Source organism: Pseudorca crassidens, chromosome 19 (assembly GCF_039906515.1).
Source record: "Pseudorca crassidens isolate mPseCra1 chromosome 19, mPseCra1.hap1, whole genome shotgun sequence".
Lineage (NCBI taxonomy): Eukaryota > Metazoa > Chordata > Mammalia > Artiodactyla > Delphinidae > Pseudorca > Pseudorca crassidens.
This window is the reverse complement of record NC_090314.1, coordinates 59040278-59066386: the sequence shown is the minus strand read 5'-3', so window position 1 is coordinate 59066386 and position 26109 is coordinate 59040278. Positions and strand designations below refer to the sequence as shown.

The 26109-nt window shown below is 45.2% G+C and overlaps 2 protein-coding genes across 7 annotated transcripts in view; one reads left to right on the top strand and one right to left on the bottom strand.

Annotated features, from left to right (window-relative positions):
* COG1 (component of oligomeric golgi complex 1) overlaps positions 1 to 10635 on the top strand; it is a 13122-nt gene extending 2487 nt beyond the window's left edge. Inside the window, exons 2-15 of one of the 4 annotated variants that reach the window (XM_067715787.1) lie at positions 464 to 708; positions 844 to 1025; positions 1171 to 1341; positions 3602 to 3758; positions 4410 to 4620; positions 4996 to 5787; positions 6323 to 6469; positions 6939 to 7100; positions 7939 to 8066; positions 8538 to 8646; positions 9094 to 9203; positions 9284 to 9362; positions 9830 to 9864; positions 10436 to 10635. In XM_067715787.1, the coding sequence (XP_067571888.1) occupies positions 464 to 708; positions 844 to 1025; positions 1171 to 1341; positions 3602 to 3758; positions 4410 to 4620; positions 4996 to 5787; positions 6323 to 6469; positions 6939 to 7100; positions 7939 to 8066; positions 8538 to 8646; positions 9094 to 9203; positions 9284 to 9362; positions 9830 to 9844 (2508 nt within the window). In that variant the 3' untranslated portion in view covers positions 9845 to 9864; positions 10436 to 10635. Of the gene's footprint in view, positions 1 to 463; positions 709 to 843; positions 1026 to 1170; positions 1342 to 3601; positions 3759 to 4409; positions 4621 to 4995; positions 5788 to 6322; positions 6470 to 6938; positions 7101 to 7938; positions 8067 to 8537; positions 8647 to 9093; positions 9204 to 9283; positions 9363 to 9826 lie in introns of all 4 variants that reach the window. The other 3 variants (XM_067715789.1, XM_067715786.1, XM_067715788.1) reach the window with 3 other exon arrangements.
* Positions 9469 to 26109, bottom strand: VCF1 (VCP nuclear cofactor family member 1). Of its 3 annotated transcripts, XM_067715806.1 has the most exons (4): positions 25834 to 26105; positions 21488 to 21587; positions 18390 to 18479; positions 9469 to 11885 (listed from the first exon to the last, which is right to left on the bottom strand). In XM_067715806.1, the coding sequence occupies exons 1-4, from the start codon at positions 26052 to 26054 to the stop codon at positions 11649 to 11651; spliced, it is 648 nt and encodes a 215-aa protein (XP_067571907.1). In that variant the 5' UTR covers positions 26055 to 26105; the 3' UTR covers positions 9469 to 11648. The 3 variants fall into 3 exon arrangements, with proteins under 3 accessions (XP_067571907.1, XP_067571909.1, XP_067571908.1); XM_067715808.1 differs by lacking the exon at positions 18390 to 18479 and having other exon boundaries at positions 21488 to 21505; positions 25834 to 26109; XM_067715807.1 differs by lacking the exon at positions 18390 to 18479 and having other exon boundaries at positions 25834 to 26099.

Genomic DNA, 26109 nt, shown 5'->3' with positions numbered 1-26109 from the left:
ATCTGCCTGGAGCTGGCGCTTCAGGGAGGAGAATCGTGAAGGAAGAGGACAGACCGAGGTGAGTGGAACGTGAAGATCTGGTGGAAGGTTGGCGAAGAGAAGCAGCCAGCAGAGAAGCCCACGATGCATTCAGAGCAGCAGGAGAGAACGTAGGGAGGCCGAGCGCCAAGCAAGGGAAGGGGAGAGCTCACTCGAGGGGCGGAGCATCGGCTCCCTGATACCCTGTCTGTGCGATGACCAGATTTGGTTTGCCCCTCCGTGGGATGGAGCAAAGGTGCAACCGGTAGGAAAAGCTTGACTCCAGTAATTCTGCTACACGAACCTTGGTGCCTTGCTGAGCGGCATTGAATCTGGCTTCGTGGAAGCTTTGTACCCCCCAGATAGCCCCATACTTCTCCCCTAGCCGGCCCCACGCTGACCTTGCTTTTTTTGTCCTGACTTAGCTCTGTGCCTTTCCCCGCAGCCACAGCAGCCGTCCCAGGAGAAGTTCTACAGCATGGCTGCCCAGATCAAGCTACTGCTAGAAATTCCTGAGAAGATCTGGAGCTCCATGGAGGCCTCTGAGTATCTCCACGCCACACAGCTCTACCTGCTCTGCTGCCACCTTCACAAGCTGCTCCAGCTGGATCCTTCTAGTTCCCGATACAGCCCTGTCCTCTCCCGATTCCCTATACTCAGCCAGCAGCTGGCGGCGGCCAGCCACTTCCGGTAAAAAGACCTGCTCTGGTGATGGCCATACTCCCCCCCTCCAATTTTATGGAGGGTGTCTCCTTTCCTGATGTACTGGGGTTCTTCTCCCAAGATGTAAAAAGCTCCCCATGACCTCTGTCATCCTCTCTCTAGGTCAGCCATCCTGCATGAGAGCAAGATGCTGCTTACATGCCAAGCCGTGGCCGACCAAGCCGTGGCCGAGGCCCTGTGCTCTGTGATGCTCTTAGAAGAGAGTTCTCCGCGCCAAGCCCTAGCGGACTTCCTGTTGGCCAGAAAGGCAGCTATTCAGAAACTGCTCAACCAGCAGCACCACGGTGGGTGTGGCTGCTCTCCACGGTTTGGGCCGTAAACCCGGGGATGGAGCAGAACAAGCTGAGGGAGGCCGAAGCTTCCACAGCGTTCTCTGCTTCTAACTTTACTGAAGGCAAATTGTTAAAAGAGGATGGCTTCTTCTCGTAGGTGCTGGTGTCAAGTCTCAGATTTGCTCATTAGTGGAGTTGCTGGCCACCACTTTGAACCAAGCTCATGCTCTTTTCTACACTTTACCGGAAGGTCTGCTGCCAGATCCCTCCCTGCCATGTGGCATGCTCCTCTCTACTCTGGACAACATCACAGGCCAGCATCCTACTGGTGAGCTCTGAGCCAACCGCTTTTATTTTCTGGTTCATTCATTTCCTGAGCATCTGCCATCTGCCCGCTACTGTGCTGGGCTCTGGGGATACAGCAGTGAATTGGACAGATACAGACCCACTTTCCTGGAGGTCAGAGTCTAGTGGATATGCAGATATCTGCTTCATATCAATATTGGTCATTGCTATAAAGGCAGAGTACAACTTGACTTGGTAGCATTGAATGGAGGGACCAAGGCCGGAGACTTCCTTGGGGACAGGATATTTAAAGTGAAACCTGAAGGTTGAGTAAGAGTTAGTCAGGCAAAGAAGAGGGTTCCAGGCAAAAGAAAGAGGAGGTGCAAAGGTCCTGAGGCAAGGAGGATATTAGTATATGAGGAACTGAAAAAAAGCAGGGGAAGCTGAGGGGAGGTGGGTGAGGGGAGGAGTAGCATGAGAAGACATGTGGCCAGTTTATCATTTGGGACCAGAGAATACAGCGCTGTGTGAACAGAGCAGTGGATAGCCTTCTAGGACCTTCCAGGCTTGGTTGTCCTCCTGTTATATGTTCCCGTGCACCCTGTACTTTTATTTGGCAGGATTTGTCCCAATTGGAATTAAATGCGTTTGGCTTTTATGTGCCAGTGGTTCCCCCTGGGGCTGGAGTGGATGCTGAGAGCTCACCGTGACCAGGTGACAGACGATGGGGGCAGCAGAGATGGAGCTGATTGGGCAACTCGGACATGTGTTTAGCAGACAATTTGGTGAGGGATTGGCTGCAGAGGGTGTGGAAGGAAGGGGTCCAAGTTTACTAGAAAGGAGTTTTTTGTTTTGTTTCGTTATTGAAGTATAGTTGATTTACAGTGTTAGTTCCTGGTGTGTAACAAAGTGATTCAGTTATATATTCTTTTTAGGGTTCTTTTCCATTATAGTTTATTACAAGATACTGAATATAGTTCCCTGTGCTGTACAGTAGGACCTTGTTGTTTATCTGTTTTACATATAGTAGTTTGTATCTGCTAATCCCAAACTCCTCATTTATCCCTCCTCCCACTTATCCCCTGGTAACCATAAGTTTGTTTTCTACATCTGTGACTCTACTTCTGTTTTGTAAATAAATTCATTTGTACCCTTCTTTTTAGATTCCACATATAAGTGATATATGACATTTGTCTTTCTGTGTCTGACTTACTTCACTCAGTATGACAATTTCTAGGTCCATCCATGTTGCTGCAAATGGCATTATTTTGTTCTTTTTTATGGCTGAGTAATATTCCTTCGCATATATGCACCACATCTTCTTTATCCATTCATCTGTCCACGGACATTTAGGTTGCTTTCATGTCTTGGCTGTGGTAAATAGTGCTGCAGTGAACATTGGGGTGCGTGCGTCTTTTCAAATTAGAGTCTTCGTCTTTTCTGGATATATGCCCAGGAGTGGGATTGCTGGATCATATGACAAGTCTATTTTTAGTTTTTTAAGGAACCTGCACACTGCTCTCCATGGTGGCTGCACCGATTTACGTTCCCACTGACAGTGTAGGAGGGTTCGACAAGGAGTTGGTTTGAAAGGGCTGCTGCTGAGTTTACTTTTGAAAATGTTGCCTTGGAGACAGCTGAGACCTTGGAGTGGGAACGTGGAGTGGAGAGGCAACCGTGGGTCCAGAAGAGAGCAGTGAGTGGTCTGGCTGGGGCGACACACACGCTGCATCTGCAGTGGCTGTTGTTTGAGGCCTTGGGGCGGATGACGTCAGTAAGGGGAGGGGATGACAGAGGACTGAGCCTCAGGAAACTCCAGAACTCAGAGGTCAGACGGAGGCGGCACGGCCGAAGGTAGAAGGGAAACGAGCAGAATGTGGTGACAGCCCAGAGGTCATTTTCAGACAGAGATGTGTATTAAACAGTCTCATTTCTGGCTTACTTTATCTTTCAACGGAAGTTCTCCCAACGGAAGAACTTTCAACGGAAGTTCTACTTTTAAAATGCCAAGCATTACATAGCCCTCATTTTCCTCCTTTCTCTTTTTTCCCCCATTCCTTTCCTCTCTGTCCTTTGCCTTGTCAACCAATAGGATGGCAGAGTTGGAGGGAAGCTGCCACACTCCCTGCCTGATGAGGGGAGGCCTGGACATACTCTGTGCTTCCTTTTTCCCCCTATTTCAGGGGTCTAGTCCGGCTGCCCAGAGGAAGATTGGATGATTTTTGGAAATTCCTTCCAGGTCCTTTATTAATTTGCTGTTCAAAGGATGGTCCCGATGACCTGTCCCTTGGCCCTCTCCCTAGGAAAGAGCATTGGTGTCCTGCAGGAGGGCATGAAGCTGTGCAGCTGGTTCAAACACCTGCCCGCATCCGTCGTCGAGTTCCAGCCAGCTCTCCGCACGCTTGCGCGTCCCATCAGCCAGGAGTACCTGAAAGACACACTGCAGAAGTGGATCCACATGTAAGTAGCCAGAGCTTTCCTGGCGGGGGACAGGACCCACCCAGCCTCGCCTGTGACCACAGGAAGGAGGGAGAGCCCTGGCCGTATGGCTGGTGCTCTGGGCCAGGCCAGCCCCACCTCAGCCGTCTCTCACTGTGCTCACGGCGCTTAGCCCCCGCTGGGAGAGCCAAGAGGGAATTTGTCTTTCAACACGTGACGTAGAGGATTTTAGACCCTCTTTATGTTAGAGTTCTGCCACTCCTGTGCTTTTATTTAGTGCAGTGTTGTGTGTGTTTGTTTTTTTTAATTGAGGTGTAGTTAATTTACAATATTGTGTTAGTTTCAAGCATACAGTAAAGTGATTCAGTTATACATACACATATATATTCTTTTCCAAATTGTTTTCCATTATAGGTTGTTACATGGCGTTGAGTATAGTTCCCTACGCAGGGCAGTAGGTTCCTGTTTGCCTGTGTCATGTATGGTAGCGTGAACATGTTAATCCCGGACTCCTTGAAGTGTTTATATATTTATAAACACTCTGGTACATAATAGATATTTACATAGTAGGACCCAGGTAAGAGGTTTTCAAGTGGAGTCCAGCTATTGTTCTTAATAAAGGTGTGAAAACCACGAAACTAATGAAGCCCAAGAAAAATGATTTTGTTGCAGGTGTAATGAAGACATTAAAAATGGGATCAGCAACCTGCTTATGTACGTGACGAGCATGAAGGGTCTCGCGGCGATCCGGGACGCCACGTGGGAGTTACTTGCCAATGAGTCGATCCATCACAGCTGGGATGTGATATGTCGGCGGCTTCTGGACAGGCCTCTCCTGTTCTGGGAGGACTTGATGCAGCAGCTGTTCCTGGACCGACTGCAGGTGAGGTGGGAAATCGCGTGGTCCAGCTGTTCGGTGGCCAGTCCCGGTGTGATCTTTTGATTATCTGGGGAGATTCCCACCACTTCCTAAGTATATTCTTTCCCTGCCGACCTACTCCAGGACTGACTCTTCTGGATAATGAGCCATAAAGATGAACGGATTCTGGTGCTGAAAAAGAGGCCAGGCGTCTGTCGGGTGGTTGGGAACATGTCCACGTCCATCAGTGATGACATTGTTCTCTGCCACCACCATGCCATCTTCCTGAGCGTGGCGGAGAACACTGGATGTTGGGATAGATTGCCAGTTAGTGCTCTGGTTTTGAGATTTCCTGGAAAGAACTGGGATTTGAAGAACTCTTCTCTCCTTTGCTTTCAGACTCTGACAAAAGAAGGCTTTGACTCCATCTCCAGTAGTTCCAAAGAGCTCCTCATTTCAGCCTTGCGGGAACTTGAAAGTAGCGCCAGCAGCTCCACTTCAAATAAGCACATCCACTTCGAGCATAACATGGCTCTCTTCCTCTGGTCCGAGAGTCCCAGCGACCTGCCTCCCGACGCTGCCTGGGTCAGCGTGTCAAACCGGGCTCAATTTCCGGGCAGTGGGCTCTCCATGAAAGCACAAGCCGTTAGCCCTTGTGTACAGAGCTTCTGTTCTGCCCTAGATTCGAAACTGAAAGTGAAACTGGAGGACCTCCTGGCTTACCTTCCCTCTGGCGACCCGTCACCCCCCAAGGACGTCTCTCCCGCGCAAGCCAGGAACTGTGCCTTTGACAGATACGCAGACGCGGGGACCGTGCAGGAGATGCTGCAGATGCACTCCACGGCCTGCGTCAGGCACATCACGGACTGCGTCCAGGCGGAGCTGCAGCGCATCCAGCAGGCTATACAAGGGCAGCAGGACGCTCTCGACGGGGTCAAGCTACACTCGGTCCTTTTCATGGCCAGACTCTGCCAGTCACTGGGAGAACTGTGTCCCCACCTGAAGCAGTGCATCTTGGGAAAGTCAGGGAGCACCGAGAAACCAGCAAGGGATTCGAGAGCTCTGAAAAAACAGGGGAAGGGGAAAACTCAGGAAATAGTTCCCATGCAGGCCAAGTGGCAGGAAGTGAAGGAGCTCCTCCTACAGCAGAGCGTGATGGGCTACAGGGTCTGGAGCTCGGCGGTTGTGAAAGTGAGTGACACGTAAACGTATTCCTTCTGTGCCCGCCAGGCAGTCCCCATTTCTGTCCCCTTTTTGTCATAGTCCAGGCTGGCCAAGCTCAATAAGGCCTTTCAATAGTAAGGGAATAACAATTCTTATTTCACACAGTTATTTTCATTTATCTCTGCCAGATAGCTCAAATGTAAAAACTTTTCTATTCGTTTTAGCCTACATTTTATAGACAGAAACCCTGGATTTTTTTCCTTCCATCTGATGAGAATGAAAGACTTTCTCCCTGGACAAGGGTATCTGTTTTCTGCTCTTCAACCTAAATGTCATCATCTCCACTGGTGTCTTAAGAGGTGGCCCCTGACGTCTGTAGGGTAGTTGGCAACGAAATCCCCGTCGCTGGCATCAGCAGTTAGAAGAAAAGTGAGGTGTGCCACTCACCATCCCGCACGCAGTGCAAGCAGCAGAAGCTGGTCTCAAGATGGCTCGAGTAGTTTGAAACAAACCCCACAAAGGATCTGAGTGGCCCATGTGGATATTTGCTTTCTGTTACCAGGTTTTGGCTCATGGATTCACCCAGTCATTACTTTTAGATGATGCTGGCTCAGTCCTGGCCACGGCCACCAGTTGGGATGAACTAGAAATCCAGGAGGAAGCGGAGTCTGGCAGCAGCGTCACGTCCAAGATCCGACTGCCCGTCCAGGTACGTAAGAGCCGCCACGAGGGGCCCGCCACTGGGAAGGGGAAAACCTGCTCTGTGGAAAGGACCGAGACTTGAGAAATAATCATTCAGCATACAGCTTCTGAGGAAGGGCTGCAAGTAAGACGTGTAGCTTTCTACTCTGGGAGCAAAGAGGGCGTAGGGCCGGGTAAATAGGAGACTGTTCGAGGAGTCAGTTCATGAGTCTTGCCTTTTGCAGCACAGACTCTGTGCTGATTAGAGAACCACTCACCCTAAAGTGGAAACGCCAATGGAAAACACGGTGCCAGGCCACCAAGGGAATGACAGCAGCCGTCACTTGTATCTGTTCACGGGTCTCTGCTCAGAGAGGGGCCGACTGCAGGGGTCAAGGTCCTGGCGTATAAGCCTAGGTAGGGTAAATGAATCCACTCTTAGCCCGTCTCGCTGCATTGGGGCAAGTTGGCAACTGGACATTCCTTTGTTCTTTTAGCCGTCCTGGTATGTACAGTCCTTCCTGTTGAGCTTATGCCAGGAAATTAATCGGGTTGGAGGCCATGCCTTGCCCAAGGTGACACTGCAGGAGATGCTGAAAAGCTGTCTGGTTCAAGTAGTAGCTGCCTATGAGAAACTCTCAGAAGAAAAACAGGTGAAGGTAGGTGTGTGAATTTTTTCCCATTAAAAACAAAAACTGTAGCTTTTTCTTGCGTTTGGGCGCTTCACACCCAGGATTCCAGGTGATAAGGACCACTTGCCCCGGGCTATCTAATCGGTAGTGGCTTCCAGCTCCTCGACTTCAATCACACCCATTCCCAAGGGTCAAGCTGGTCATCACTGAAAAGGCAGTTCCGTACCAGTGGCGAGGACGAAAGCCTCAAAGTTTTTTAAAAAGACCTGCTTTCCAAGCCCAGCACTGCCACGTGGTCACTGCAGGCTTTGGGCAGATCATTAACCTGTTTCCTCAGGATGCAGCGGGGTCACGTGCGCTGCTTGGGGGGGTGGGGGGTAGTGTGAAGGCTCAGGAACAGTAGCAAAGCCCAGCACACCCGCGGTGGGGGCTCCTGTCGCCCAGCCCTCCTCCCTTACTGCTCTGCGGCCCTCTGCCTTTGGCGCGCACTCCCATTGCATTACTAACGTTTTTAAGGCAGGACCAACTCCTGACTTGCGAAGGAGTTCATATTAAGTCTTCTCCCCTGAGCTTCCTCAAAAGGCCTCTCCTTCGTGCCAGGAGCTTTTTTCTTTTAAAATGACTGTCTACAGCACCTGAGACCTTTTTTTAAGGGCCGGGTCTCTTCCCGGCCATTAGGTTTTTCGTTTTAAGACCAGGTATCTAACATAACTTATTTTTGTTATTGTTATGAGATTAAACTGGCCTTCTGAGTATAAAAAGCTTCTGAAATAACCAGCTGAAACGCAGCCAAACCCTGAAGCTGTTTATTCTCAGATAACAAGTCATCTCCCTTAATGGGTGGGGACGGGAAATTCATTTGCAGAAAGAAGGTGCATTTCCAATGACCCAGAATCGGGCACTGCAGCTGCTTTACGATCTGCGTTATCTCAACATCGTTCTGACGACCAAGGGTGAAGAGTTGAAGAGTGGCCGCAGCAAACAGGACCCCAGGTAGGTATGCTCGCCCTCCCGTGCATCTCTCCCAAACCTGCACAGCCCTTTTCTGGGAAGCCACTGGCGTTAGCCTCACGTTGCCCATTAGTTGTGTTTGTTTTCAACAGTAAGGGCTCATGTTACCAGCAAGAGAAAGAACGACCACCTGCTGGATAGATTCCACAGTCAAGTGTAGTATGTGGAATCTCATGCCTCTCTTCTGAGTCAGCCTACCAACTGTTGGGTGTAATTTGAACCTCCGGTACCCTCCCCAGAAACAACCTGGGGAAGTTGTGGACTGGACTTAGACATCCCATCTGGTGAAACCTCCTGAGGATCATTTAAGCTCAACGATCAGTGACAAGTGGGGCTAAGCCAGCAGTTAAGGAGAACAGACCCAGTTCCAGGGCTTGTCTAGCATTACGACACCCAAAGATTGGTTTCTGTCCTACAAAACGTGGAGAATGACCCACTTGATCCTTTTTGCAGAGTTGAGAAAGTGGCTGACTACCTTGAAGCGCTCATTGACCCGTTTGACCTGGACGTTTTCACACCGCACCTCCACGGCAACCTCAACCGCCTGGTGCAGCGGACTTCTGTAAGCCGGGGAGAACACGCTCACCTTGAACGTGAACGCAGCGCCACGGGCTCAGATTACAGCACAGACCTGCCCAACACACAATGCTCCAGGACACAGTGGGGAGAGGGGCTAAGACACAGAGCTGAGTTGTTACAGGGGCCGAAAAGAGGATTAGATCAAACCTCAGGGCTGAGGCAACCCCGGGATGACCCCTTTAGTTGTGAATAAGGACTATTCAGGTTTTATCCAGGCCTCAGAGAGAGGAATACAAAGAGCCATTGGACGGGGAGGTTCTGACCTGTGGGCAGCGATGAAAGTAATCATGGAGCACGAACACGCTCAAAAGAGCATTTCCCCAAAAGGATGGCTAGAAACAAAGTAGTGACTGATTCCTGACAGAATTTCCTTTTAAGCGGACAGTACCAACACCCAGCCTGTTACTGTGCCCCGTCTCTCGTCTGGTAGGTTCTCTTTGGATTGGTGACGGCTACAGAGAATCACTTCACCCCCAGAAGCAGTACGTTCAGCTCCCAGGAAGCCCATAACGTACTGCCACTAGCATCAAGTCAGATCAGGTAATGATTCTGAGTGGTTCCTGCTGGGGCCCCAAAGCTTCCTGGTCCTTCTACTGAAATGCCCTCCTCTTGTCTTGGAGGTTTGGACTTCTTCCACTGAGCATGACAAGCCCTCGAAAGGCCAAATCAGCCGGCAGAAGCATCGAAACCAGAGCCCAGGTTAGTGCGCAGACGAGAGGTTCACCCCCATCGATCCTGCCCCGTCTCCCATCAAACCACCCGTCAGCTCCCCTTTCAGTAACCAATAAAGAACCAGATGACAGGATGCACTAGTGCTGCTTTTAATGGCGGCGCAATATAGAAGTACACGGTGTTACTCGCTTGAGCTAATAAGAGGTTTTAGGAGATGCCCACTGACACTATCAACTAGCCTCATAATAGAAATGTATCTCAGGCTGCCAAGGCTGTAGCAAATGTGCAGGACGGGATGGAGAACGCTGCTTGTGTTGAATAGGGTAAGAGAGTTAACTGCTAACCCTGCACTACGACTGTACTTATTTGGAAAAACAATTGCTTTGTTCCAGTGATGGTTTCACCTCTCATTTCTTTTAGTCGGGTGGGAAGTACAAGGAAATGCGCTTTCTCAAGTTTACATGTTCTTGTTAACACACGTTTTGTTTCAGTAGGCTGCCATCCGTTAAGCCTGCGGGAGTCCTCCTGGGTATTTCTGAAGTGTGTTGTGTACGCATGTGTCTGAGAGCTCCAACAGCTTGCCTCCTTCCAGCATTTAATCCTTGTTTGCTTTCTGATTAGACAAAATATTCGCCAGGTATCCTTTCCATATTCCCTGCCATCAAACCCAGTAAGATCCAAAATCCTCCGTCAAACATCTGGTTTTAAAACTTGGGAGATGGTAGTGGGAAAAAAAAAGTTTTTGCACAAGCCTCCCACTCTGTAAACCCAGGCCTGTGCTGTACCTTTCCCTCACAACACTCGGTTTCTGCTTCAAGTAACTGATCTTTCAGCTCTACCCGCATGAGAGGAACAAACCGTGGAGAGAAGGTACACGTTTGCCCTCTTCCTACAGTCCTCAGCTTCAGATTTTACTTCCGTCACGTGCTAGAATCTCGGTCTCCCGTGTCCTTCCCCAATCTGGTCTAAGAGCAGAGTCCCCTTCTAGAGCTGTCCGTGCTTCTCAGATGTGCTGTGTGTGCCGTGTGGACCCCAAGCGGAGTGGAGGGCGAGCAGGCCGGGGGTCCAGTGGACGCTAAGGCACTTTCCTCTACGTACAGCGGCAGGCTGCTGTCCCCCCGGCACTCTCCCGAGCAGATGACCTGACGCACGCCGGCTCCTTGTTCAGACAGCTTGTCGCCGAGGAGGAAGACTCGTCTGCGCCCTCACTGTTCAAACTAGGGTGGCTCTCTAGTATGACCAAGTGACACAGGACAATCCGTCTCTCTAAATAAATACTCCTGCATTATTTCTTTTAGAAGTGCCTCTGCTCATTCATTTCTAAGCCACACCAGTCTTTCCAGTTGCCGTGGTGGAATGGGGCCCCCTGGTTCCCGTTGGGGGTTACTTTAAGCATAAAGTGAATCCTTGTCCAATAGTTTCACAACACTTGTGACTTCAGACACCAGTTCAGAGAGCTTACACTGTGTCAGCCTTCACCAGCGCCTTAATTCTCGACACTACAAGGCGGGATTATCAGAGAGCACACACAGGCTGCTGCTGGACAAGTCTGTGAATAAGACAAAGTCATTTACGTATTCCCTGACTGTCCGAACTGAGCAGTGTTTTCTAAGTCTGAGATGTAGGCTCTGGAGGAATAACGGTAACAAGTTTATCTGGGGATCCAAGGGTCTGAGAGACCTTCTCTCTGGAAATACAAATATATAACAGAGAGAGGACGGTTATCAGGGCAGGTGCTGACTTTATCATACAGTCTGACTGCAATCTGGTGGTTCTCCTGTCACAGAGGACAGAGTACTTTCAACAGGACACCTACATACTAAGAGGTAGCATGGCAATTTCAGTGCAAGACTGAATCAAGCTTTCTATGTTTTGGAAAAAAACTTAGGTTTTTTCATGGAAAGTAGATACTCTTTACTAGTTTATTGAATTTAAAAAATTGAAGATCCCGCAAAATGAAAAGGCCTTTTTACAGAAAGTAGAATTTCTAAGTGACAGATCTGGAAATCAGTCTGACTTGGACAAACTATGGATTCAACACGCAGATGAGATTTCCTCCTGCTGTTGACTTGCCCTGGATTTCATACCCACCCTCGAAAGAATCCTATAAAAAACTGCTTCAAAGCCCCTTTGAAATCGCAATAGTGCAACAAAACCACAAGTAAACAACGGCCTGTTAACCTGTTATTTCAAATATAGACTGAAAAGCCAACAGGCATCTTTTTGTGCAATTTTTTTTAAAACATCGTTAAGTTGAAATATCAAATCTGCGCAGCGCGGTCCCTTCACAGAAGGCAAGAAAGTGCCGGCACGTCATGTGGGAGGCCGTCCTCGGTGCTGCAGGCTGTGAAAGTGGGCCTCCTTCAGGGTCTGGTTGATGTGGAAGTACGGGCTTTGGCACAGCGCGGACGGCACGGGCGCGGGCTGCGGGCCGTGGGGGCTGGACCGGGCAGTGGGGTGGCTTGAGCCGCTCTCCGGCGCGCTGGCCCGGTCCGGGCTGTTGATGCTGCTGCTGCTGCCGCTGCTCCCACCACTGTCACTGCTTGAAGACTGGAACAGGGGAAAAAGACACGGCATCACAGTTAGGCTGTTCAGGGCTTAGGAGCTTAACGGGGGTTAACTTCAAATACCCTCTTTAGGACTGTTTGCCTACTCAGTTTGAGGAGGATCAGCATGAAAACACACACTGGGCTTTAGAGCTTACAAAGCATTTTCACTAAGATACTTCATTCTGTCCTCACACCTACCCACGAAGTCAAGTGCGGTGATGACCCAACACACCCCCCCAGGAAGAGGCAGGGTCCGGACTCCAGCGTGGGCCCTCCGACCGCGAATCCCTTCCGCTACATCTTCATTCCTTTACGCATCTCCCCTGCTTGCTTTTACCACGCGTTCCTATCATTTCCAATAATCACAGAAGGGAGTTCTCAGCCTCCAAAGGGAAGCATCAGTCATTGGTACAGGGTATGAAGCAGGTGCCCTCGTAACAAGTAAGGTGGCTTCTGGGCACAAGTGAAAATTTTGACAACTTTGTGGTTATCATCTCATGGGCACAAAACCATACTCTCTGAAGGCAGAACACATAGCCTGAAAGACTTTTTTTTTAATTGAAGTATAGTTGCCATACAATATAAGTTACAGGCGTGCAATATACTGATTCACAATTTCTAAAGGTTATATACCTCATTTATAGTTATTATAAAATATTGGCTATACTCCCTGTGTTGATCAGTATATCCTTGTAGCTTATTTTATACCTAGTAGTTTGTACTATCCTGAAAGACTTGAATATACTTCTTGTAGAGTTATATTAGCATTTTTGCAGTTCGCTATGTGTACACGTGCACACGTGCACACATGTGCCTAATTTTCTGTTTAATATCCCTAATGTTACTTGGTGTCTTAGTCATCTTGAAGAGGCTACTCAGAGTTCCCTGATAAGAGTCACTCTCAGAAATCTCCTTCCTTCCGATGCGAGGATCTTCAAAGGGAAGGCAATGTAAGGATGGATCCTTTTCCGAATTACAGTCTTTGACTATTTCTAATAAATGGCAACCCCAAAAACTTGACAACAGCACACTTCTCTATTTACAACTCAACACAATATTGTGCTGGAAGGACTCAATGCATGAGGCATTTAGAATTCTAGAGGTTAATGATCTGGTGTATAACTTTTTTAAATTTTTACCCTTTGATACTTCTAAAGTTATATTCGTTTATACAAAAACACTGGTTTTGAAATGCCTGCTTACGACCGTGTGAAATCTACATGTGTGAAATCTACATGTGAAATCTACATGTAGGGGAAAGACTGGCAAGAAGCAGGTCACAGTAGTTAGGTCAAAACGGAGGGGTTACAGTTAGTGATTTTTGCTACCCTTTACTGCAACTTTTTGCAATGTGGTTATTATCTATTTTCATTATAAAAGTAAATGTATAAATAAAATGTTGTTTCTACATAGATACTTTAAAAATGATTCTTAAAATACTAGTTCTATCCATTTTTTGATCAAAAGTTATACCTAACAATGTGTACATAAACAAACTTATCTAAAATGGCAAAGAAAGCAATGTTCACGAAAGGCATCCAGTCTTAACACTTAAACCAAGAATTATCATGGTCCATAGGTCATTTGTCAGTGTAAGGCACTTACACTTAACAGGTCACTTAGCCCACTGCCCCCGGGTAGTAGGAGACAACCTACCTATCTTCTTAAAAACAAAATTGATGAAAGCATTATAATGGGCTGAATAAGGTCAGATGGCAGGGTTAACAGCAGCAGCAATTACATTTACTTAAAGACTTAAGTGAAAGCCAATTCAAAAACAAAAGCTGTGTTCCATAAAAGCCTCCCCTAACCTAGCACAGAATCAGCTAGAACTGCCGCTGGCACAGCCGGCAAGGCCACTACTCGGTGACGAGCAGGTCACCACACTGGGTAGGAGGCCCACAGCACAGAGCACTCTGTCTCCTCTCAGTCTGTTTTCTTTCCTGTTTCTCGTTACAGGTACTGTCTGAAAATTAAGGCAAGAACTAGAATCAGTTTCTAGTAAGTCAAGTTTCCATCTCAAATTATATTTACTTCACACTGTAACAGCAAAGGTGACACTATTCTGAGAAAAGATAAAAATTCTTTAAAATAAACAGGTTAAAAAAGATTGCTGTACAATAACTGTTGAAAAGGAGAGAAAGGGAGACAAATACACCTGCAATTTCTAGTCCATTTTAAGTATCTTGTAACTCAGATTTTTAAAGACACGTATAAAACTGTTTAGTGTGGCCCTGTTTATAATAGCTAAAAATGGGAAACAACCTAAATGTCTAAAAATAGGGAAACTGCGACTTCCCTAGTGGTGCAGTGGTTAAGAATCCGCCTGCCAATGCAGGGGACACGGGTTCGAGCCCTGGTCTGGGAAGATCTCACATGCCGCGGAGCAACTAAGCCCATGCGCCACAACCACTGAGCCTGCGCTCTAGAGCCCACAAGCCACAACTACTGAGCCCGCGTGCTGCAACTACTGAGGCCTGCGTGCCTAGAGCCCATGCTCCGCAACAAGAGAAACCACCGCAGTGAGAAGCCCGCGCACCGCAACGAAGAGTAGCCCCCGCTCGCAGCAACTAGAGAAAGCCCGCGCACAGCAACGAAGACCCAACGCAGCCAAAAGTAAAATTAAATAAATAAATGTATTTTAAAAAATAATAAAAAAATAAAATAAAAATAGGGAAACTGGTTAAACTATGGTATATGTATATAAAGTGTAATACATGAATTATAATCCGTAACGATGAAATTCTATTCTGCTGGTAACAGTGAGGATAAGAGATGTACATACACCAAGGTAGAAAGAGATCTTTAACATCTTTTTTATAGGTTACAAAACAACGTATAGTAGGTCCACTGGTTTTTAAAGTGTTTTCTTTACTGTATACATATAGGTACACCAAAAATACTCTGGAAGGATATACATGCCAAAATATTTAGAATTTGGACCTCCTACTTTCTATAGCTTCTACAAAAAATACTTCTTTTGAGGGCAAAATACAGTCATGAGTAAGAGAACTAAAGAGTGCTACTACAAAAGAGAGTAAGGTCTCCAGTCACTCGTAGCTTCAAGACTGAGACTTAAGGAAAACACTGACACTGTAAGATTTTAGGAAGGCTGTTTGCCTCCCGTGACAGCTTAAGAACCCCTAAACTGCTTCAGCTGACTGTGGCAGACAGCAGGCCAATGATGCTCTTAGACTAAGAAGAGGGAACCTATACAGAACCTGGGAATCTGGGTGAACGCACTTCACACGTTATTTTAATACACATAAAACATTACACCCTACTGTCATTAAAGGTAAGAACAATACATCTCTTTCAAAGGGGCACTGGTTCCTATTTTCACCCCACTCAGACGGGTCTTGGCATTATCGAGGGGCTTTAGGGAATATCTCACCATCTACGGATGGCCAAGCAGCAACCAGCAGAATAAAAGCAAGCAGTGCAACATGCTAAGGGTGACTGTTCTGTGAAACTTCTCTTGTGATGCACAAGTATATTTGGTATGTACTGGGTCACAAAATATGGCATTTCTGTGGGACCGGGTCAAAAAGTTTGAAAGTTACTGAAATGGGTCTTAACGCTGTCAGCCATCAAAGTGGTCTAACTTTGTAGGATAAAGGAAAGACCATTATTTCCTTTTAACCCTAAAAGCATAAAACCAAATTTTAAGTCTCTATCAGAGCCTTAAGATGTATGAAGAAGTAAATCGTTTTGTCTTATAAAACCAAAAAACTCGAGATGGAAAAAATCGTATTTCCCCTGCTTAGTGGAGCCTCTCGGTATCAGATTGCTTGGGGGGCAGAGATGAAGAGAAGGGAGAAGTATTCGAAAGAGCTTTCAGGAGTCTTGAAAGAAGGTAGAGCAGATAAAGGCAGAAGAACACGCACTGTCTTTAGCAGAAAGAATATACATAAATCATGGAGCAGAGGGCAGACAAGTTGAAGTTCATTTTCTTAGTCCCAAGGGCTCAAATCATACAGAGCTCCTGACCCCTCAGATAGGCCTGCCCTGAATTTTATTTTCCCAGGGTGTGAAGTCAGTTTAAGAGAGAGCCCATTTATACCCATGGTAGTAACAAAATAGCTCTAAAGACACTTTCTACTAATAACCTTTAGAAAGTCCCCCAGGTGGGATTGTTACTGAGTCTCTGCTTCATAAAAGGAGAGCCAGAGTATACGTGTACACTTATTACCTAGAGCTGGATGCTTCCTGTTAGTTAGAAAAGCAGATCAACAGCGTATTTTATTTTCTTTCAAGCCCCAGCTTCCCCTCACATCCATCTCCCCATCCAGTGGTGCTTTTAAATTTACGTGAGCCTCAAACGAAAAAAGAAACCTTGCTCGTTGTATTACACAGTCCATCCCTGGAGTCAGAGTGAAGTTCACCCTAAGGCCACTGCAGAATCTGAATTAAGTGCAAGGGATGATCCTAGCCAAGTCTATCAGAGCTTCTAATGTAAAACTCTGTGCTTCCAAAGTGCCCGATGATTTAAGAGAGCTCCAGATCTGCTAATACCAGTGAGACCATAAGACTCCAAATGCATTCAGTGGGCTAATTAAAACCACTGTCTAAATGTGCAAGGGAAGAAAATACAGGTGGTCACTTTTCTGTGTCAATGAGTAAATGGCATATCCTTACAAGATAAAATTGGACCACATCATCTGTTTGAAGTTTCTGCCTAAAAACATGTATGTATTCTCATTACTAAACAGATAACGTTCAGGTTCAATATGAAACTGCTTGGGGTGGCTTTTCTTGCTGTGAGTTGATGCAACATATTACAAATATTTCAAGGACTTGAACTGTGAGCAAAGTTTCTAAAGACGGACACTACAAATTGGGTTAACTTTTGAAAGGACTGTTCCTGCATTTGAATGGACCTTTTGAGAAGTTAATTTCAGAGTTAATTTGCTACAGGGTTTTAAACACACAACCTTAACACCTTACCCCAGAATCTGCCAAAACAGTTTTGTCTGTTAGGCTGGTCCTACTACTAGGACAGATTAATGATGACAATGAACAAAAACAAAGAGTGTTAAAATACCTTCTTTAAAAATTATGCAAAATATTCCCAGGGTCAGCTAAATTCAGTGCTTTAAAAAAAAAAAAATCACCTAACATACTGCCAATTCTTATCAGTTAAAACAAATGGATTTATAGAATCCTAATTTTAATGATACATGGCTTCCCCTGGTTCTGCAATGCTTTTATCTGCCATGCCTCTACACGCCAACTAAGAATACCCTTGGGATTTTAGAGTCATGCCATCAAAGATTTTCCCTTCTAGTAGAGACAAGAAAAAAGACAGAGGCTGTTCCAATTAAGCCACCTCTGTTTTACTTCCACATCTTCTCGCTCTCTACTTGCTGTTACTTCGTAGTGATCTAAAAAATCAAAATGGTCTTGGTAAGTTAAAGGTATTTTTAAAAAGTTGGGGTCTTTGTATTTGAAAAAGGTACTGCTTTTGTTCACTCAGGTAGCAGTACTTCTTGTAAGGCATATACCTGCATACCAGAAGCCAGATTTACTGGAAGTGTCTAATGTAATTTGTAGATATTCAAGCTCAAAATAAAGAGCATTATTCCTACAAGTGAAGCTACAATTCAAACCAAAACGGCCAGCCTAAGAAAATGGATTTAAATAAGTTAAATCTAGCTAGTTTTTACCCATCCAATAACTGTCTGAGGTCAGGGAAGGGAGCTACCTTTGTAAAGGGCCCAACAGGAAGGTGCAGAGTGACAAATCACTTCACTCCTTGCTCACCAGAGAGAAAAACGAACCTGCCTTAGACATTAACTACCAGGAATCATCTAGAATGCCTTTCAAAAAACCTTTTTATTCCTATACCTGTAATTATATCTCAATTTAAAAACCAGTATCCTAAGGCTCACAAGGCATGAAACCTAAGTCACTGGAGTTAAAATTCAAGATCTTCAATGCAAACACAGATTCGAGTTATGAGAAAAACCACTAGACCCCAATTTCCTTACTTTTTGTAGCTAGAAATCTAAAACTGCTTTCCAGCTAATACCATGTCATAGCATTTACTGAAAAAAATATTTTCCAGCTAAAAGATAGAGGGAGGAAAATTATTCTTCTCTGTTCCTATGATTCAAGAGAAGTCTAGAACCTAGTGGCCCTGGGTATATGTAGCGAAGTCCCTCAGAGCTTCCGATCTGTCTTCTGGGAGGCGGCACACACCGTGGGCAGGAGCCCGTAGCTCACACTCAGACTCTGGGGCTCCCCAGTCTGCCGCTCACCAGCTATGTATCTTTGGGCAAGGGACTTTATTGTTCTGTGCCCCAATTTTTCCATCTGAAAAGTAGAGATCATAATAACCACCAAACTGACAGGAAGAAAATGTACAAGTAGATTCAAAGTTTCTCTTTACATAACTCATCTGGCAAGTCGGTTCACATTCTTCAGTTCACGTTCTTCAGCTTCCTAGAATCTAGGAAAAAAAGAGGCCCATACTATCTCCATTTTACAGATAAACATGACTTACTTGTGGCACAGTTCGAAACAATTCAAACACCTCGTGTCTTATTTCCCAGTACTTGCCAATGTTATCACGTTTAGGAGAAAAAGGTGAGTTCTGGAAATTAATTATAAATGACAGTTTTAAATCTCTCTTACAATGAAAATAAACTTCCAAATGAAAGTTCTTTACGTTACAAGAAAAAAATTCTAAACTTAAGTATCTCAAGAAAGACATAGGAGGGGCTTCCCTGGTGGCGCAGTGGTTAAGAATCCGCCTGCCAATGCAGGGGACATGGGTTTAAGCCCTGGTCCGGGAAGATCCCACATGCCGTGGAGCAACTAAGCCCGTGCGCCACAACTACTGAGCCTGTGCTCTACAGCCCGCGAGCCACAAATACCGAGCCTGCGTGCTGCAACTACTGAGGCCTGCGTGCCTAGAGCCCATGCTCCGCAACAAGACAAGCCTCTGCAATGAGAAGCCTGCGCACCACAACGAAGAGTGGCCCTCGCTCACCACAACTAGAGAAAGCCCACGCGCAGCAACGAAGACCCAACACAGCCAAAAATAAATAAATAAATAAATAAATAAATAAATAAATAAATAAATAAATAAATAAATAAGTTTTTAAAAAATAATAATAAAATAAAGACACAGGAAATGGCTCCTCTTAACTTAGTCTCTTAAGGAAACTTACCCCGTTGGCCCTACCTTAGAATTAAGATACTGTTTTCATTAACAATACACTTTGTCATGTAAATTAATAAAATTAAGAATCCACTAGTAATGACATGTTTTATTATTTCCCCCTTTATACACAATTGTCAACAAGCAGCCAAATGTCCCTAAACTGGATATTTTTATGCTATAAACATAATGATCTACTCCAGTGGTCACGATTCAATTATTCAGTAGTTAACTTTCCATTTTAAAGTTTTCCCCTGCCTTTTGCTGCTCTAGTTCTCCCTGGGTTCACTCAGACTCATTACTCGAGGGGAGGGGGAGGGATAAATTGGGAGACTGGGGTTGACATAAACACATTACTATATATAAAAGGGATAACTAATAAGAATCTACTGTACAGCACAGGGAACCATACTCAATACTCTAATGACCTATATGGAAACAGAATTTTTAAAAAGTGGATATATGTGTATGTACAACTGAATCACTTTGATGTATAGCAGAAACTAACACAACGTTGTAAATGAACTATACTCCAATAAAAATTCATTAAAAAAAAAAAAGACTCATTAGTCAACAGCACCAGACGCTGGTAAATGTACTAAAACGGAGGGTCGGAGGGTCGTGACCACCCGTGAGGGATCTAATGGTGAGTTCAGATTACCGTGACAGGTAAAAAGTACCTGTATTGACTGTTACTTATTACAAGGGCAATCCAGTCCATCCTTCAGACTAATGATTACAGAGTGGTTTAACCACTGAATTTCTTTGGACAAGTAAGAACCAGACATGTGAACCCACAGGTTGAATAACAATACACTGCTTTCTTCTGTGAGAAGAAGAAAGGTATTAGGGAGTGAAGGTCATTCTCTACAAACAGCAATTAAAACAAACCAGAACTGTAATACTAAGGAGTATTACTCAAAATAAGAGATCAGAAATGTTTGATTTTTTAAAAAATGACAATTTATACTCCTGTTCTCAAACATCAAAATTGTAGATATAGGGAAAAAAGATCAATACAAAAAAGATCTACCGTACCTTTGAACTAATGCAAACATCATATAGCAGGACTGACATACAGACACAAGTAAAGAAATATTCAGGGGCTTCCCTGGTGGTGCAGTGGTTGAGAGTCCACCTGCCGATGCAGGGGACACGGGTTCGTGCCCCGGTCCGGGAAGATCCCACATGCCGCGGAGCGGCTGGGCCCGTGAGCCATGGCCGCTAAGCCTGCGCGTCCAGAGCCTGTGCTCCGCAACAGGAGAGGCCACAACAGTGAGAGGCCCACGTACCGCAAAAAAAAAAAAAGTAATATTCAGGGTGATACCGTGAAAGTAATCACCGCATACTCTTTTTAATGAATAGTCTTATAACTCAAAAGAATAATGGAGACTCAATTCTGTTAGTATTATCATTAGATGTTCATGGCAGCCTCTAATCTTTGGTTTTCTTCCAAAGAAAAAAGAGATTCCCTAGTTTAACCAAAAGCTCAATTACTTTTCTGTTAATCTCAAGGGAGAAAAAAAAAAAACCAAAGAAAAAAAAAGGTGATAGGAAGATTTAAAAGGGAGGATAAAAGCTATAGAAATTTAAGTCTCCATGTAAAAGGATCTAGTCTGCACTGGTGCATCAGCTGCTCCTGAGTATTACCTACATGACAGTTACTGATTTTTTTTCTCCCTGAGGGAATTACTTTGGATTTCTGGTAAAGACTGGATATAGGTCAAATCCTATTACTGAGAACTAATTAAAGTACAAATTACTTTGGGTGTGGAAGAACTGTGATCTATGGAATTCTGCTTTAAATGATGAGACTAGGGCTTAGGAATCTTTGCCACTGAGGAGTTTCTCTCTTAGGGTGACAACTGTTGAGGGTCAAATCTTTAGGTGCATAATTTAATAGCAGCATCCGTTCAGTGTCAGCTTCCTTGCCCCACTGCAGACCAGGTGCTCAAGTGCACAGGAGGCATACTGCAGCACCCAGGAAACCAAAGTTCAAACCAAAGTTTGAACTTTGCCCTTTCCCCCTCCCCCCACTCCACTCTGCTTCCCACAGGTGCTCTTTTCAGAACAACATAATGAAAACATAAACACAATTAAAAATAGGACTTCGCATACACATACATTATATATTCCGAATGCTTGTACGGTTTCTCTTAAAAACATGGAAAGCTTATCTTTAAGAGACATGGAAGCAGCAAAATATACTTGTCTTAAGGACAATTAATGTTTAGAAACGATTAGACAATAAGCTGGCTTCTGTATTCTGTACTGCAAAAAAAAAAAAAAAGGCCATGACTCAAAAAAAAGAGGTTAAAAACACTGCAGTCAAATAAGATCACTTTTCTTTATTCAAAAAAATTTTAATTACATGGAAGTAACTGGGTTATTTAGCTCAAGCAATGAAAACAGCAGGTACTCTGGACCATACTTCCTACCTCTGTGTCCCAGGAATCGTGAAAGACAGGGTTCCTGCTACTCCTTTTGGTCTGTGGGGGGAGATGGTGGTCTTCTTCACTGCCATTCCTTCTCCTTTTCCTGAAATTAAATCACAAGGAGAAAAAAAAAAAAAATTCAACAATTGACCTTCTGGACACTTCCAACTGTAAACCATGACAACATATAAATTTGCCCTCTTGCCTAAAAAAAGATAAATCATCATATGATATCCCAATAGGTAAAAAAAACTTAGAAGTACACCGTCGCCAGGCACGAAGAACAAAAATATAAAAGAGCAGCAGTATGGTCGAGCTTAAATTAGTAAAACTCATTTCTAAAAAAAAAGCTTGACAATTTGAAATGCCTGCTGGGAACAAATAAGATCAGGAAGACATTAAGGACTAAGCTCTCAAACGCCACCTAATTAATGTGATCTTTTCCTACATCTCCTGAAGCTACGATTCCCAGTTACCTAATTTAACTCCTGTCCCTAGGACAACATCTAAGACAGGAGTGACTGCCTTTGCCTATTTACACTTAAAATCCTTATAAAAATGGTGCTACACAGGAAGAGCATTAGAGGTTCTGGTAGACTCTGATCTTTCATTTTCTTTCATCCCTGAGTTTTCCCCAATTATCACATTAACACAAAACCTCTCTGCCCTCTAACATATTAAATTACTTTTCTGGACAATCACTGGAAAGGCTGCTCTTGGACACATTAACTTGATTATTCCGGCTACACCACCTGGTATTACGAGAAGTTACTTCACCAGGTTGTTACTGTGCGATTGTAGCACCAGCCACTTAAAATGTCCAGGTTTCTAGAAAAAGCACACATATTTCTCAGTCAAGTGTTCTGAGATGTACAAGAAAGACAAAATTTATATGTTTTCTATGCAAGAATCAAGTGCTATCAGGACTTCCAAACCCCAGTTAGAAATCAGAAATAAATTAAAGGAGGTATAGTTTTAAGTCAAATTACATGGAACTGTGCTGTCCAATACAGTAGCCACAAGATATATTTGTTAATTTAAATTAATTAAGATTAAATAAAATTTGAAACCCAGTTCCTCGATCACGCTGGCTACACTTTCAGTGCTCAGTGGCTACCCATAGCTAGTGGCGACTGTATGGGACCGCACAGATGTAGGATGTTCCTACCACTGTAGAAAATTCTACTGGGCAGTGCTGGCTAGAGGCCAATTTATACAAAGCAGCACAATCTATTATAATGAAATCTCTTCAAGGTTCAAGTTTCTATAGCTAGAGGGTTAAAGAGCTTTTTGGAAAGTACTGAATTTGAACATACAGTATCTTCTATACAGTTATACTTTCTATGTGAGTAGGGTGGCTTACTGTGGTAGGCCCTTAACCCTAAGGCTCTGAGTTGAGGTCTGGACATAGGAGAACATTTAAGTTATCACCCCAAGCTCAATCCTCTGTACTTCTGAATACATCTAACATTGTTAATGAACGAGTATGGATAGTTTAGGCTTGGAGTGATAAATAATGGGTGTGTGGTTTTGATAAAGCATTAACCAACCTGCAGAGGGCTACACCATTTACCTCATTCTAAGACTCAGTTGTTTATAAAATAAGATCTCCTTATCTTTCTCTCAGGGGATTAGATCTTATCCTGAAGTACTGGAGGTTAAAAACTAGATAAATATCAGGTTTTAATCATCATTAAATGGATGTGCTACTTGAACCAAGAAATTGCTACGTTCGTTCTAATATGACCACTTACAAAGCACACCTTCTGATGGAAGGCCAGCTGACGCGCAAAGAGAAACTCCTCAAATGACAGCGTGTTGGTCCCCAAACTCCTCCTTTATCAGTATGCCAACAGCTGATTGTGCCTGGGCTGCTGAGTCACTCTAACCAAACTCAAGAACCTGACCAAAACGTTCCAATTTCCTCTTTTATAATGGGAGATAAGATACATCTTTCTAGCGACAAGACTACGAATGTCAAGAGGATAGGCTGGTTTTGAAGATTTCAATTAAACTCTGGGAAAGTCTCATGAAATATCCCTGCCTCATAATCAGTTGATTTCTCCAGGTACCAGAATCATCTCTTTGGCCCCCTGGGAGTTCTCTTCTTTGCGCAGCACTAGATTAAGGAGGAGCCCTACCTCTTCTTCATTCTCCTTTTTCTAAGCTCTTTGCAGATTTCACCCTTGAAACATTTCTCTTTCAACAACATCACTAATAATTGTCAAAACTACAGCTTCATGCTTAACCCCCTCCACACAATCAGTCAGATTGTAACTTTTAACATTAATGCCATAGACCAGGTTATAATTTGAGCAGCCACCCTATAACTGATTACATTCTCCCTAGCCATCTAGTTACAGATTATTGTTTAGCACCTGTTACTTCTAAGGATGGCAGAAATACATCACTTTTCCTCATTTCATTTCTCTCCAATCTTCCTGTCATCTCCTAGAGATCAAGCATAGAAGAAATCCTAGAGTACGGAAACTAGTGGTTTTCAATTTTTTTTAAAAAAAGTAACAGAACTCTTACGTCCTACCAAAAAAAAAAAAAACCCTCTATTTCCATAAGAGATAAAGGATCTGTTTTAAAGTAGAAGCCTCCCTTCCCACAAACCCACCCCTCTTGCAGTTTGAAAAACCACCGTCTTAGAACAACCCTTCATCTTAAAGTTGAGGAAACAGATCCAGAGACCAGAACTGACTTGGAGATGCTAAGACAGCTGGAGCTGGTCCATCATACTCCACGACACACGGGTGCAGAGAAAACCCTGCCAAATCAAATGACTTATTTTATAGTAAAGAAGTTACCATGTTGAGATTGTGTGAACTAGATAAAAAGAATCTGTTACTAGTATAAACACATTCAGATTACCCGTGTATATAGCACAGAATAAAAGAAATATTTTGCTAAGAAATATTTCGACTTTTTCAGATATGTGAGACACCCCAAGGGACTACTGGAAGTACGAACTGGGTTTGGGAAGGAAAAAAATGGCAGTTAGATCAGGCTTACTGTACCTAAGGCTCCTGTGACTAATTCCAGTAGCAAGTTGGTACACCTGGCCCCTAATTTCAAATTTAGTCCACTCTTCTTTAATATACAAATAGAGGCTTTATGCCCCACTCACTGCATGACCCAAGTCAATATGCAGAAGTTTGGAGAACCCCAGATTTTCGCTATTGGCCCAAATAACTTCAGGGTGCTTACGAGAATCTCAATGCCATGAATTTACCATGCTCCAGAGTAGGGTCCTTGTGGAAAGACGGTCAATTACATTCAAAGCCAATGGAAACACAGAAAGACAAGAAAAGATCCAGCATAATCTACCAAGGCAATCCTATCTTATTCACTTAAGCCTCACTGAGATTTTACAGAATAAAGGAAAAGAGCGGTGAACCTAGAAAGACCCACTGCGCTCTCTAAATCTCTTTCCTCATCACAAATATGAAAGACTGAACTTGCTGATCTACAGTTTTCAGTTCAAACTCCAGGATGAGGGATTTTTCTAATTTCGAATAAAGCCGATCCTCTTCATTCTGGGGTACAATCCCAACTTTCCCCTCCCCACCTGTTTACAGGGGGAAATAAGGGAAAAAAAAGAAAAAGAAAACTCGCAGCTTGGTCCGGACTGTCCTCCGTCCGTGTCAAGGAATCATAACACCCCCTAAATTAAGACCGGGGCCTAGGCTCGGAGAAAAAGTAGTGCATCACGATATAATCCTACCTCCCGCCTTCCGAGTCAAACGGCTCCGCACCCCAACAGTTTAGAATCCTGCCTGTTCTTAATGCTACAGCCGAGAGAGAATCCACAAGCCACTTTGGGTCCTCGGCCCTTCTGTGTTCACAACCGCCCAGGACACAAGTTCTTCGGTCTAACCTAACCCTTTCCTGCTGCGGGGTTAAGCCCAAGCCTTCTTTCTGACCTTGGGGAGACCAGCTCCCCGCCCCGTCCTCTCACAGACGCCCTAGGGGCTCCTCTCGAAGATCAGACATTCCTCCCATCCCCCTACCCTCCTAAATTTAGGACAGGGAAGCTTTAGGGCCATCGTCTCTCTTCCGGGACCGATCAGACTTCATTCCAAATAGGGAAAGATGGGGGGAAAAGATAGGGTCGAGAGAAACCTGGGCCCTGGGGAGTCACTGCTTCAGCGCCCCCAGGGACCAGGTACCCGATCACCCGCGCATCCCGCTCCCCTCCTCCCCCGGACTGCAAAGCACCCAGATGGAGACCTGCCGGGCCCACGCTTGCTCGGACCCCGCGTCACGCGCCCCCTCGGCTCCAACCGCCAAGACACAGCAACCGGCGAGGGGCTGGAAAGGAAGAGGGTGCCCTGCGGTCTCACCTGGGGCGGAGGCGCTCGCTCATGTTAGCTGATGGAGGCGAGCGACGCGGCGCAGCTCCGCGAAGAGAGAAAACAGAGGGTGTTGTGTTCCGGCGGCCGCCACGCCCACACCCTCGGGCCTTGGCTCTCACCGCGGCTCCGGTGGAAGCAGCCGGCGATGAGTACCCCTCTGTGGGACCCGTACCACCTCTACTTCCGGCGTCTGATCCGCGCCCCCCCATGTCGCAGCCGCCGTGGTACCGCCCACCCGCGGCTGCGCAGTGGTGCGACCCCGGC